Source organism: Phyllobates terribilis, unplaced genomic scaffold, assembly GCF_046119375.1.
Source record: "Phyllobates terribilis strain yellow unplaced genomic scaffold, ASM4611937v1 Scaffold_3__8_contigs__length_932513732, whole genome shotgun sequence".
In the NCBI taxonomy this organism is placed as follows: Eukaryota; Metazoa; Chordata; class Amphibia; order Anura; family Dendrobatidae; genus Phyllobates; species Phyllobates terribilis.
This window is the reverse complement of record NW_027362763.1, coordinates 71,723,269-71,738,126: the sequence shown is the minus strand read 5'-3', so window position 1 is coordinate 71,738,126 and position 14,858 is coordinate 71,723,269. Positions and strand designations below refer to the sequence as shown.

At 40.4% G+C, this 14,858-nt stretch overlaps 2 protein-coding genes across 5 annotated transcripts in view; both read left to right on the top strand.

Moving 5' to 3' along the window:
- Nucleotides 1-4,630, top strand: part of LOC141258848 (cytochrome P450 2K1-like) — a 37,836-nt gene extending 33,206 nt beyond the window's left edge. The window contains exons 8-9 of the mRNA XM_073674026.1: nucleotides 2,244-2,385; nucleotides 3,380-4,630. Coding sequence (XP_073530127.1) covers nucleotides 2,244-2,385; nucleotides 3,380-3,561 — 324 coding nt within the window. The 3' untranslated portion in view covers nucleotides 3,562-4,630. The remainder of the gene's footprint in view (nucleotides 1-2,243; nucleotides 2,386-3,379) is intronic.
- Nucleotides 4,631-4,774: 144 nt separating this feature from the next.
- LOC141258849 (cytochrome P450 2K4-like) overlaps nucleotides 4,775-14,858 on the top strand; it is an 81,944-nt gene continuing 71,860 nt past the window's right edge. Inside the window, exons 1-2 of one of the 4 annotated variants that reach the window (XM_073674029.1) lie at nucleotides 4,775-6,024; nucleotides 9,996-10,135. In XM_073674029.1, the coding sequence (XP_073530130.1) occupies nucleotides 5,982-6,024; nucleotides 9,996-10,135 (183 nt within the window). In that variant the 5' untranslated portion in view covers nucleotides 4,775-5,981. Of the gene's footprint in view, nucleotides 6,025-9,100; nucleotides 10,136-14,858 lie in introns of those variants that run through there. The other 3 variants (XR_012318342.1, XM_073674028.1, XM_073674030.1) reach the window with 3 other exon arrangements.

The window sequence follows — 14,858 nt, the reverse complement described above, 5'->3', positions numbered from 1 at the left end:
TAGCCTCAGGGCAGTGTATGCGGAGGATGGGGGTGATGGTGCAGGGCAGCAGCAGTAACGACACGGAGTCAGTGATGCAGTTCAGGGCCTTTACTCACAGTTCTTATTATCCAGACCACGTCTGCAGGTAACGGCTGCCCACGTCGTACTGTGCTCACCAGGTGAGGGGCTCAGACAACTCCCAGATAACTTTGGAGCACTTCACAGGACCCCCTTTGTGTGTCCTTTGTCTGGCCTTTCTTACCAACACTTCTGTCCGGCTGCCTCGGGCCTCCTCTTGGTAAACTTGGCGCCAGTTTCCCTGACCCTATGTGGTGCCTTCCTAGCGGGTGTAGCGAGGGGCTGCGCCACATAAAATGTCAGAGCCTCCGGTTTCTAGCTGAGGGTCGTTTCCTGCCTCCACTAGTTCGGGGACCGGTCTCCCCCTTTGGCCTGACCCCTCCACGCAGGTGGATTCGGGCGTGCGGTGGCGACTTGCCCGTCCGCACCCCTGGGATCCCTTCATTCCTCGTTCCTGGAGCCTTCTCCGCTCCTCTTCCTTCCTTCTCCCTCTTCCAGGCCTGGGCCTCTGTTACTAGGCCCGCCTCCGGAGCAGAGCTCATGCAGAGCCCCTGCTCCCTGCCACTTCTGCTCAGACTTCTCTGCACTGAACTAAGATGGTGCCCACCTTTTATACTCCCTTCTCAATGCACCCAGGAACTGCTTCCTCCCTGCTCCTGCACTACAGGGTTCCCCTTCCTCAGTGTTCCCTCCCCCCACTCCAGCCAGGGACAGGGACATATTGGTCGCCCTGCCCCACGGCAATGTGGTGTAATGCATGCAGGTGTCGGGTCCTGATCCACACTCCATCCTTACCTGAGAGTGAGATATCACACCTCTGGGTGAGGTGCAATACGTCTGTAGCAACCGAGCCCTCAGGGTGCTACAGTTCCATTTATCTTCAGCCTAGGTGACGTATTGCGATACAGGGCCGTGATTTTGGCTATAAAAGGGTCCCCTAGACCCCTACCCCAAGCTTTTTAAGAGAATCATATATGGCGTGCCAGGAGACTCTATGGAATGCTTTCTCAGCATCCAACGAGAGTATCTAATTACAAATTTTTAACTGCATCTAGCCCAGGAAATACTTTGTGCCTAGTAGCAGTGTCTGCTAGTGAGCGGATTATCCCGGCTGTTAAGCAAGCTGCACCACCTGTAGTTTAGACACTTAATTTTTTCAAAGGAAATGCTTCGGGACCATGGGATACTTAGTGAAGAGCATCAGGAGGCACCCCAAGGCATAGGGGCTGGGACTGGCAGTAGGATGCCTTGCGGTGGACAGCCGAGCTCGATCCTTATAAAAGCTTTTTAACTGCAGCAGCTTTAGTGGACGCTACTGGAGCTGGAATTACCGCGGCTGCTGGCATGAGACTTGCCCTCCAATAGATCCTTGTAAATGGATTTAAAGTGTATTCATTCAAATTAGAGAGACAATTTAAATTAAAAAGCTTAGAGCTGCCTCCACCACAGGGGGGCTCGCTCGACCCACCAGCGGACAGGCACCAGTATTGGGAGAGGGGGGCTGGCCGTCAGGGTTCACCGCGGCTCTGGCACAAACCCGGCGACACGGAGGTGGCACGGGCAGGAGCGGACTGGCCGTGTCGGCTTCTCACTTTTTGGATTTTAGAAGGGCATGACATGCCTATATCTGTGTCTCCCCCTCCTTTTACTCCTCCACCTCTTTTATTTTCGCATGACTATATGTACTTGTCACTTTTCCATGTGTTAGTTATGTCTTCTGAGCAGTTTGTCAGCTTTTGGACACCTTTGAAGGTGTTTTCTATGTGTTTTTGTTTGCCTGCCATTGGTTTTAACGGTGTTCGAAGGTTTTCGACGAACAGTTCGACGAACACACGGGTGTTCGACGAACCGAACCGAACTCGAACACTACGGGGGTGGCTCAACACTACTAATTACCTTTGATCCCTTGAAAAAGACACAGCTGAGTAGCAAAGAGCTGTAATTCCTAAACCCTTACTCCAATTAGAATGAGAATACCCTCAAATTAAAGCTTAAAGTCTGCACTTTAAGCCCATCTTGATTATATAACTGTATCTTGAATATATTTTCGTAAACAGCTAAAATGGCAAAATTTTTGTCACCGTCCAAATAGCTCTGGATCTAACTGTATAATCATGAAACCTGCTGGAACACAGATATATATAAGCTCACATTATGATCCATTTTAATATATTTGTCCATAGGGCACACACATCATCCCCCTTTTGGAATCAGTTTTACATGATGGGACACAGTTTGAGAAGCCTAGATCCTTTTATCCTGAACATTTTCTTGACTCAGAGGGACAGTTTGTCAAGAGACCTGCTTTTATGCCCTTCTCGACAGGTAATATACTTTTCCATAATATAATATAAGAAGTGTGAATGCTAATTTTGGGTCCTCCATGTTCAAGTCAAAATCACTCTTAAAAGGATCTCAAAAAGTTGCACATTTTTTAAAGAGCTTGTTCCTTTTAGATGATTCTATAAAAGGGTTCCTTAATAGGCATGAGCAGAATGATTGTAAATTACATCAAATTAGTTTAGAATTTATCAAAGTTTTACAAATTCTTGCAAATCCCAATTTTTGAAAGGGATTATAAAAATAAAAATCAGACTCACCTAGATCTCAAGTAGTCCTGTACACTGCAAATGCATTATAAGGGACATTACATTTCTGGAGAATAACTTCTCCATGAATTGAATTTCCCAAGAAAATCTTTCCATATAGGCTAATTTGTATTTTAATGGTTTTTCCACTCTTCGGAAAAGTTTACAGAGAGAAAGGATCACAATTAAACAAAATACTTACCACTGAGATCCCCCCAATGGTCCTGTTCTGTTGGTGGTTTTTGCCGGGACCAGAAGTGATGACTTTCTAACCACCAGTCACTTGAGCATTGATATCACTGATTTAATAAGCTAAAACCAATCTACAGAATTCTAAATAAGGGTATTAGAAATTAATTTTTCAAACCACACAATCTCCATAGGTTGCATTATACACTTGCTAGGAAATTTCATCCTTCTTTTAAAAGGCAGCACTAGCAGTATTTAGGCCTTTGGGCTTTCCATCTACCCTACTCTTAGATTAATTGTAAAACATCTTTCTGAGATACTCACACCATGGTTTGCCCGGCATTTACATGAATTTTGCTATCTGTTGTTGGTAGGTAAAATTTGCAAACAAAGTAAAATAGTGGAATCATAATAATAAGTAAAAGAAACTAAAAAGTGTAAGAGGTGGTAAAAACTTAGATAGAAACATATATAAGTTTCCATAGTTTAGTGCAGTGTGTTGATATGCTTCTTACTCACCTTATATTCTTATAATTCACTAGGAAGAAGAGTTTGTGCCGGTGAAACACTCGCAAAGATGGAGTTGTTCCTCTTTTTTACAAACCTTATGCAAAAATTTTCCTTTCATCCTTCCCCAGAGATAAACGAATTTCATGTGAAACGTTCAACGGGGCTAGCAATTCCTCCCATTGCTCAGAAAATCTGCTGTGTATCTCGGATTTGAGGAAAAAAAGCCACTTCAAGAGACAATTGACCTCACAAAATAGCTACCTGGCACAGTATGATAAGACAGTATTATAACCCACAGTACCCTCCAAACAAGTAATATGATGACCCCACCGTACCCCCATCCCGCTAAGTATGGTGCCCTCACAATGCCCCAACAAAGTATAATGCTCCCATAATGCCCACAACACAGTGATATCCTTACAATTTCCGCATACATTATGAGACCCCTAGTGACTTTAAAACATTATGATGGACCCAACAATGCTACATGGCCTCATAACAGAGCCTTCCCCACAGTATAATGGCAAACATACAGTATAATGTCCCCCATACAGTCCCTACACAGTATGATGGCCCCTACACAGCATCTCACACAGTGTAATGGCCCCCATAGTCCCCCACATAGTATAATTGCCCCCACACAATAATTTGGCAGGTATACAGCCTTACTCACAGTATAATAGCCCTCCACACAGTATTATGGCTCCTGCACAGTATACTTGTCTCCCATAGCCCTTCACACAGTATATTGTCCCCACACAAACCTCCAAAAATTTAATGACCCTACACAATATAACAGCCCCCAAAATCCTCCAAATAATATAACGACCACCCATAGCATTTCACACAGCATAACATCTCTACACAGCCCTCCATACAGTATAATGGCCCCCAGACAACCCACCACACAGTATAATGGACCTATATAGCCCCCACACAGTATAATGGCTACAATACTCCATCACAGATAGTTTGATAAACCACATATACCTCCCACATACAATTAATGACCCCGAAAGCTCACCACACTTTATTATGTCCCCACATCCCCTTACACACAGTATGATGGCCCCACAGTATGTCTCCACACACAGAAGGACAGCCGGAGTACTCATTGACACAATAAAAGGAAAATTACTCACCGCTCCTCATTCTGCTGCTGTGATGGAAGCTAGTAAGGCAAATTGAAAATACAGTAAAAGCAATAACAAATATTGAAACACAATAGGCCAAAAAGAATAATTTTAAAATTAAAATTCATCCATTGCCAACCCCAAATGAAATGTATCCATCAATTATTGTCATTATCATAAAAAGAGTTTAAGTAATGGTTTTCTGAATGTTTTAGTTTTGCAGAAATTCTCTCTTTCTACAATAATATTTAACTAATTCTGGATCGTCCATAAACTAGAAATGTCTGGCAGTCCACACTTTACTCTGCAATGCATAGTAAGCAAGTTGTAGGAAATTGTGCAGCTATGGGAATGGAGAGCTGGCAGACACAGCCAGACTCCTCACAGACATGGTAAGAAAGATTTATTATGTTTGTTTTCCTGATTGCCGCATGTACAACATTAAACAAGCACTGTGTACACAGGTTTGAAAGAACTGACAGTTCTTCCTCCTCTGCACCCTGTGATCACATAATCACTGGCTGTAGGGGGCGAACAGGAGCTGCTGGACTCTAGGAGATGCAGTCAGCTGTACTATGTAAACAAAGCAAACAATGATATCCAGCCATTTGGATATAAAAATTCACAAATTTATTAGTACAGCTTAAAAGGTTCCAGGTACATTAAAAATATTGTATTAAGCCACAAAAAAAGGATGTATTTTGGACATTGAGCTGACCTTAATCATGGAGTCAAAGTCAGCTTTGATATCTAGCCTGGAAGCGGAATTTCTCCTGTTCCTGGAGCTAAAATACCATCCCCTGTTACAGGAGAACTCATAAATAAAAATTATGTATTAATGTGTTCAAATGTCCCCTTATATTCATTTAAGACTTAATGGGGACATTGTGTGTAAATCAAATGAAAAAAATAAATAAAAAGCAAGAAGAAAATAAAGAAAACAAAATATACAAAAAACAAGCAAAACACTGTCTATCTGAATCGTTGTTTAACCACCCCATCGAAAAACAAAACAAAATATGTCCATTACTCCAATACATACAAATATTTTTTCTATGGAAATGGTGCAGGAAAATGTCAGCAAATGATCTGAATTGAGCAATCAAAATGTGAAATACTAGGCTGAGAGTGGCACAATCATGGGTATCTGCTCGAACAGTGGAGCACAGTGGAGGGTCCTGCAGGTTTGGGGCTGCATTTCAGCAAATAGAGTTTGGAATGTGGTTGAGACTAATGATGTTCTCAATGCTAAGAAATACCGGCAGATACTTATCCATCAGGTAATATCAGGGAAGCGTCTGATTGGCTCCAAATTCATTCTGCAGCAGAGCAACGTCCCCAAACATTCAGCCAGTGTCATTAAGAATGAAGAGCCCTGCAAATGATGATCTGACCCCACAGAGCCCTGATCTCAGATCATCCAGTCTATTTGGGATTATATGAAGAGACAGAAGGATTTGTGAAGCTGACATCCACAGAAGATCTGCATTAGTCCTCCAAGATGTTTGGAACAACCTCCGTGGTTGTGTTTCTTCAAAAAATGGGTAAAATTGACAAATACCTATAAGAAATGATGTTCTAATGTATTTTTGAAGGCAAAGAGTGGTCAACAAATATTGATTTGATTTAGATTTTTCTTTTGTTCATTTACTTTGAATTTTGTTTATACACAAAAATAAACTATTAACACTTCTCTTTTTTTAAAGCATTATGATTTTGCAAACGTCTTAGGCAGCTCAAAGTGCTGCCAAGTGTTATATATGAGGAAAAAGATGGCTGATGGTTGACCAAAAATTTTGTGAATGAATGATCAGTTGAGGAGGAGAAAGAAGAGGATTTCTCTGATGAGATACAGTCATGGACAAAAGTGTTGGCACCCTTGAAATTGTTTCTGAAAATGAAGCATTTCTCCAAGAAAATTATTGCAATTAAACATGTTTTGTTATACACATGATTATTTTCTTTTGTGTGTATTGGAAATATGCAAAAAAAAAGAGAAAATTGGACATAATTTCACACAAAACCCCCAAATGGGCAGAACAAAATTGTTGGCACCCTCAACTTAATGTTTGGTTGCACACCGTTTGGAATAAATAACTGCAATCAATCGCTTCTTATAACCATCAACAAGCTTCTTATATCGCTCAACTAGAATTTTGGACCAATCTTCTTTTGAAAACTTCTCCAGGTCTCTCATATTTGAAGGTGCCTTCTCCCCATATAAATTTTAAATCTCTCCACACGCGTTCAATGGGATTTAGATCCAGACTAATTGATGGCCACTTCAGAATTCTCCAGTGTTTTTTTTCCATCCATTTCTGGTTGCTTCTTGAAGTATTTTTGGGGTCATTGTCCTGCTGGAACACCCACGATGTAGGGCGCAAACCCAGCTTTCTGACACTGGGCACTACATTGCGACCCAAAATCCTTTGGTAATCTTCAGATTTCATGATGCCTTGCACACAGTCAAGGAACCCAGTGTCAGAGGAAGAAATAACCCCATAATATCTTTGAAACTTCACCATATTTGGATATAGGTACTTAGTTCTTTTCTTTCTAGGCCTCATTCTTCCTTTTTCGCTAAACAGTAGACTGATGTGCTTTACTACAAAGCTCTATTTTGGTCTCATCTGTCCACAAGACACTTTCCCAGACGAATTTTGGCTTGATCACGTATATTTTTGCAAACTGCAGTCTAGCATTTTTAAGCTTCTGTGTCAGCAGTGAGGTTCTCCTGGATCTCCTTCCATAGCGTTTCATTTAATTCAAATGTCGATGGATAGTTTGCGCTGACACTGATGCACCATGAGCATGCAAGACAACTTGAATTTCTTTGGAACTTGATTGTGGCAGCTAGTCCACCATCCAGACTATCCAACGTTGCAACCTTTCATCAATTTTTCTCTGGGAAATAAGCTATAGTGCCTTGGGTTGTAAACTTCTTGAGTATGTTGCGCACCGTGGAAAAAGGAACATTAAGATTTCTGGAGATGGACTTGTAACCTCGAGATTGTTGATATTGTTCAACAATTTTGGTTGTCAAGTCCTCAGACAGTTCTCTTCTCCTTTTTCTGCTCTCCGTGCTTAGTGTGGCACACACAGAAACAGTGCAAAAATTGAGTCAACTTCTCCCCTTTTTATCTGGTTTCAGTTGTGATTTTCATATTGCTCACATCTGTTACCTGCCACAAGTGAGTGTGAGCAAGCATCACATGCTTGAAACAAAGTTATTTAAATACAATTTTGAACATCTCCAAAAATAAAACTTGTACCACACCACCCAATGCGCGTTGAAATGCCAGATCACCCATGGACGACTCATTTCAGTGTGAAACGTGCGTCAGGTGTGGGGGCTCCCCAGTTCTGAGGTAAAGTGTGCCATGTATGCTCTTTTGTCTACTTAAACTTCAACCTCTGCTTATACATATCACACATTTGTCTTTTATGCATGCCATCATTTTATTCCTGTCATATGTATTTCTGATGATAACAGATTGATACGTGGTATATATTGTTAGCATTGGATATTACTAAAGCTATTTATTATTCACATGCCCAGTTATTATTACCTGGGTGTACTCACCTTGTGCCTTATGTGTAATGTGTCTCACATCTGCCTACATGTTTTTTTTCATTGTTTTTAAATATATATAAAATAAAAATTGAGTTTTAAATAATATGTTTGGGCCTTTGTAAAGTTTTCTTTTTGGAGATGTTCATGTTGTTCTGGCTTTATGGCCTTGGATCTAGGATATTTTTTGGTGTATTTAACTACAAATTTGGAAAGGTGCCAACAATTTTATACAGCACATTTTTGGGGGTTTTGTGTGAAATTATGTCCAATTTGCCTTTTTTCCTCTGTTTTTTTGTTGTGTTGTTCCAATAGACACAAAGGAAATAAACATGTGTATAACAAAACATTTGCAATAGCAATAGCTTTCTGGGAGAAATACTTCTTTTTCTGAAACAATTTCAAGGGTGTCAACACTTTTGGTCAGGACAGTACAACAATCTGTCTAACGATCTAATATCAGTGATATATTTTACTGCCAGAGGAAAGAAAGTTGCCAAATCTCTAAAGGTGTATACAAATTATTTCCACAATTAAAAATTAGAAATCAATGACCTTATTGGATAAACAATATATTAAATCTGATATTTTATTAATAATGTTTTAAAAGTAAACTGATTTCACTGTACTTAAGTGCAGGTCTATCCAGCTACTACAGCTCATATAGTGACACTAGAACCTGTTAATCTTAGAATGGATCCAGCAACGATCCATTGGCAAAAAAGTTGTGCAGACACAACTTTTTTGACAGTTTTTAAAAAACTAATTTCAGATGGATCCATTTTTTTTTAAGTTGAAGTCTATGAGAAACGTATACTTGAAATAGCCATCAGTTTTCTTCCATCTGAAACTGATTCAGTAAGTAAAGACCAGATCCTTTCTAAATGAAAGAAAAATGGATGGCTTTTTAATGGATCGGTTTTCCATGGGCTTCAATGTTAAAAAAACGGATCCAGCTGAAATCAATTTTTATAAAAAAAAGGACAAAAAAATTGTGTCTACACAACTTTTTTTGCCAACGGATTGCTGCTGATTCTGTTCTAATGGATGACTGTTGGACATGTGAACATAGCCTAAGCTTTTGTAGATATATACATAAGGAATAACGCTATTTCTGGTCATTTTAGGACTTTTTCTCCCCTCTGCATGCTCTATCACTAATTTTCAGTTATCTCTGAGCTAGTGGGTGGGTGGGTCTGCCATTATGTATCCCATACACAGCACACTATTACTTATTTCTACTGTATACATGGCTGGATGATTCATTCTTTTCCTGCTGCTGATCTCTCTGTTCTTTGTCGTGCATGCACCTCAGACATAATGCCACCATGATTTGTAGGCCAACTCAAGTGGTGAACAATCAGCTGAAATGACAGGTACAGAACACTTAAAAAATAAACTTACCGACCATGACAGTTGTGTTCTGTGCCTGGACCAAAAAGAGAATGCCACAGATTTCAGAAATGTCTGCGCTGATATCACCATACCCTGGAGCAATCAATAAAAAGAACAAGGACGTGTTTGCAAGGATGATTCTGTGACTCGGCAAGGATGCTGTAGCGCCTAAATGATTCGGAGTTACAGTTTTTCTTAGATAACAGCTAATTTTTATTTTAGAATTATGCCAAAAAAACTAACATACATATTTATATTCTCACTCAGTCAATTGTCTGCAGGATCATGGCGTCAGATTGATATTTGCTAATGTTGGGTTCCCTTTAAGATTACAAAGCAAGAAAAGGAAGCAACAAAGTTTTCCATGTAGAGAATGATTAGCCCGATTTGTGAATCATCTCCTGTAAACTATAAAAGAACAATGTGGCTAATAATAATCTGCTGAGCTTTTGGTGACCTTGGGAACAATCTGCACCTTTGTACATTTGGGAACGGCTATGGACTGCTCGTACTATACATTGACACTTTACGCACTCTCTCTCCTGCTAGTTGTACACATTTTGAAAAGTCTTAAGTTATGGATCTCGGAAGCTCCTTCTGCAAATTTTCCTCCTGGACCCTGGGCATTACCGGTGATTGGAAATCTGCACATGATAAATATGAAAAGACCTAATGAAACTTATATGAAGGTAATTTGTGAAGACTGTACGGTGTAGTCTATGTATTTTTTCAGTAGAGGTCTTAGGGGATCACCAGTATTTCTCTGGGACAAGTCATGGGGTTCCCAAGAGGCTGCGGCAAGAGCTTACACTTTACAGTATATATGCCATACTGATTTCAGTTCACTTAGGGTACATGCACACGTTAAATGTTTGTAGAAGATATTTTTGCACCAAGAACATATCTCTTGTCAGAAAAATTGATGCGTAAAATAGACATGTTTTTACCATGCTTTTTGTGTACGATTTTGATGCATTTTTTCATGTATTCTTTCCTAAGGCTGCATAAATGCTGATAGATTTAACATGCTGCAGATACGAAACTGCTTCAAATCTGCAAAGAAAATATATGCAACATCTGCATGAGATTTCTTTTACTCTGCCAGCACAGTAAAATGTAGAGCTTTTTTTTATAGAAAAAAAACGTAGCAAAAATGCAACATGTAAATATACCCTTAAAGCCAAGTTCACATGTCCAGTATTTGGTCAGCATTTTACATCAGTATTTGTAAACTAAAACCAGGAGTGGGTGAAAAATGCAAAATATTTTCGCATGTTTCTATTATACTTTTCCTCTCATTGTTCAAGTCCTGGTTTTGGTTTACAAATACTGATGTAATATACCGACCAAATACTGGACGTGTAAACGTGGCCTAAGAAATTTCCAGGATGAAGGAAAAAGTGAAAAATTGCTTTTTCCCCAACTTTTCACTTTGGTTTTCTGCTTACTTTGGCTTGTGGGGCTTATGCAATGTCATCACTGCAGTCAAGGTAAACAGAAGACCAAGAAGACTGGTGGGGAGAGAAAGGGTGAGGATACATTATTTAAAGTGGTTGTCCGGGTTTTCCATGAAAGTTACTGCAGTACTGCAGTTACTCTATGTGGCTGCAGACTTGTAAATCCTCACTCGCGATGTGAGAATTCTGCCGGCACCGGAGTATGATGCGTACGATGTGAAGAATCGCAAGTCAGCAGTCGTAAAGAGTAAATGCAGACTGTCATGATAAACCTGGATAGCCACTTTAAAGGGAATCTGCCACCAAGTCTTCATTACAGTGGCATGTAAAAGTTTAGACACCACTAGTCAAAATTACTGTTAGTGTGAACAGTTAAGCAGTTTGAAGATGAAATGATCTCTAAAAGGCCTAAAGTTTAAGATGACACATTTCCTTTGTATTTTAGGCAAAAAATATATATTTATATATTGTCATTTTTTTCCATTTTAAAAATTACAAAAAGGAAAGTGGGCCGATGCAAAGTTTGGGCGCCCTGTTTGGTTAGTTCCTAGCAGCACCCCCTTTTGAAGGTATCACAACTAGAGATGAGCGTTGTTCTACTCGAACTGTTCGCCAATCTCAAATTCGAGCTGTTTTGGGCGGTGTTCGAGCCAGTCGGAGAACACGAACAATTTGAGAAAAATTCGGCTGTTCGAGGTTATGTTCGATAACTGTTCGTGCACCAAAATCATAACTGGATTTTTTCTCAGTAATGATGAAAATTAATGTTAATACGCAGCTTGAGTGTACAGCGGGGCGGGGGGAGGGGCAGGGGATGGATCTCTGCAGGAACAATGAAGATCTCCATTTTTTTTTCTCTTTCCCGCATTTGCAGTGGGGAGGTGCAATCTGTCAGCCTATCAGCAGCGCACACACGGAGCGAAGTGCTTTTTTTCACACAAGCAAGGGCATGTGTGATTGGCAGTGTATGTCACATGTCCTTGCCCTATAAGACCAAGCCATTTTCCCCGTCGCCACCATTTTCTCACTGCTGCAGCTGCGTGTTAGACGGCACCGCTGTTGCTGTATGTGCTATACCTTGTTAATTTCAAGCCAATTTTCGCACAAATATACAGATAGCTTGGGAGTAGGGAATAGATGTGATTGCAGTCCTTTTAAGGACTAGGTTACAGCATTTCCTACGACTTTTATCAGGCAGGTCTGTGCTCTTAAATAGATAGATTGTGGGAGTAAAGACTAATTGTAATTGGAGTCCTTTTCAGGACTAGGTTACATCAGTTCCTATCAGTTTTTGCCAGGCAGGTCTGTGCCAGTGCTGTGCAAGTTTTTTTCACAGCATTTGGCTGAATCTAGCAAAGCTAATCCTTTTTGGCCTATTGCAGAGTGTGTTAGTCAGTGGAGTAGCCTATCTGTGTTGCAAGATATACCACCTGTGTATAGAATACCAATTTTTTTACTGCACCTAGTGAAGTAAAATCTTTTGGGCATAGCATCATTCTATTAGTCCATCTATACTGACCTCCATCAGGTTGCAAACTGAATATAATTTTTTTCTGCATCTAGCTCTGAAAAAATATTTGGGCTTCTAGCAGTGTGTGGGACTTGGTCTATTAGTCCATCTATACTGACCTCCATCAGGTTGCAAATTAAAAATAATTTTTTTCTTCATTTAGCTCTGAAAAAATATTTGGGCTTCTAGCAGTGTGTGGGACTTGTTCTATTAGTCCTTCTATACTGACCTCCAGCAGGTTGCAAATTGAATATAATTTTTTTCTGCATCTAGCTCTGAAAAAATATTTGGGCTTCTAGCGGTGTGTGGGACTTGGTCTATTAGTCCATCTATACTGACCTCCATCAGGTTGCAAATTAAAAATAATTTTTTTCTGCATCTAGCTCTGAAAAAATATTTGGGCTTCTAGCAGTGTGTGGGACTTGGTCTATTAGTCCATCTATACTGACCTCCATCAGGTTGCAAATTAAAAATAATTTTTTTCTTCATTTATCTCTGAAAAAATATTTGGGCTTCTAGCAGCGTGTGGGACTTGTTCTATTAGTCCATCTATACTGACCTCCATCAGGTTGCAAATTAAAAATAATTTTTTTCTGCATCTAGCTCTGAAAAAATATTTGGGCTTCTAGCAGTGTGTGGGACTTGGTCTATTAGTCCATCTAAACTGACCTCCATCAGGTTGCAAATTAAAAATAATTTTTTTCTGCATCTAGCTCTGAAAAAAATATTTGGGCTTCTAGCAGTGTGTGGGACTTGGTCTATTAGTCCATCTATACTGACCTCCATCAGGTTGCAAATTGAATAAAAAAATTTTCTGCATCTAGCTCTGAAAAAATATTTGGGCTTCTAGCGGTGTGTGGGACTTGGTCTATTAGTCCATCTATACTGACCTCCATCAGGTTGCAAATTAAAAATAATTTTTTTCTGCATCTAGCTCTGAAAAAATATTTGGGCTTCTAGCAGTGTGTGGGACTTGGTCTATTAGTCCATCTATACTGACCTCCATCAGGTTGCAAATTAAAAATAATTTTTTTCTTCATTTATCTCTGAAAAAATATTTGGGCTTCTAGCAGCGTGTGGGACTTGTTCTATTAGTCCATCTATACTGACCTCCATCAGGTTGCAAATTAAAAATAATTTTTTTCTGCATCTAGCTCTGAAAAAATATTTGGGCTTCTAGCAGTGTGTGGGACTTGGTCTATTAGTCCATCTATACTGACCTCCATCAGGTTGCAAATTAAAAATAATTTTTTTCTGCATCTAGCTCTGAAAAAATATTTGGGCTTCTAGCAGTGTGTGGGACTTGGTCTATTAGTCCATCTATACTGACCTCCATCAGGTTGCAAATTGAATAAAAAAATTTTCTGCATCTAGCTCTGAAAAAATATTTGGGCTTCTAGCGGTGTGTGGGACTTGGTCTATTAGTCCATCTATACTGACCTCCATCAGGTTGCAAATTAAAAATAATTTTTTTCTGCATCTAACCCAGCCAATAGTTTTGGCCTAATACCACAGTTTGGCCACTCAGCTCTGCTCGGTTACCATCCATTGTTTTTTTGTGCAAACAACTCCAGAGTTGTGAATTAGTTAACCACCAAAATGAGTGGAAAAAGGCCTGCTGCTGGTGGAAAGGGGAATAGGCGTGTTGGGAAGGGGAAAAAAGGTTGTGTCCGTGGGGTAGGTGCAGAAGAAAGACCATCTTCCAGCCAAACTAAAATGTCTACTTCTTTTAGCGGACAATGTGATAAGATCCCTTTCTTACGGCCACGCCAATCGCTACAAATTCCAGATGAGGCACAAAATCAGCAGGTGCTTCAACGGATATCAAGTGCTCCTTTAAGTGGGCTCTCCTCCACATCAACTTCAACATCACAAATACTCCAGTCCTCAAAGGTGTCACCCAAATCGCACTTGCTTCCTCACAGCTCCCAAATCTCCAGCTGCCCGTCTGAGTATGAGGTAGAACAGATGGTTGAGTCTGCAGAGCTGTTTACTCATACTATAGCCTGGGAATCAGAGGTCGACTCCAGCGCTTCTGTGAATCCAGACGAGGAAATGATCTGCACTGATGCCCAGAATCTTTATGAGTCGGATCCAGGACCAGACGCAGAAGGTTCTGACCATAATGTAGACCCTCATTCCCAAACTGTAACTCCTCTTGGTGGAGACAATGAGGAAGACGATGATAAGACTCAAATACCTGATTGGAGCGACAACTTTAGTTTTTTGTCAGGGCAGGAACAGGTTGGCTCTGAGGACGACGGGTGTGATAACGCACAGGGTGATGATGATGAGGTCGGAGATCTCACTTACTGTCAACCCACAGTCAGCCAAGAGATGAGGTCAGCAGAGGAGGTGGAGGAAGATGCTAGTGACGACGAGGTCAGGTTGCGCCTTCCTGGACAGAGACGTAGTACTGGAAGCACGTCAACAACTGCATCCTCA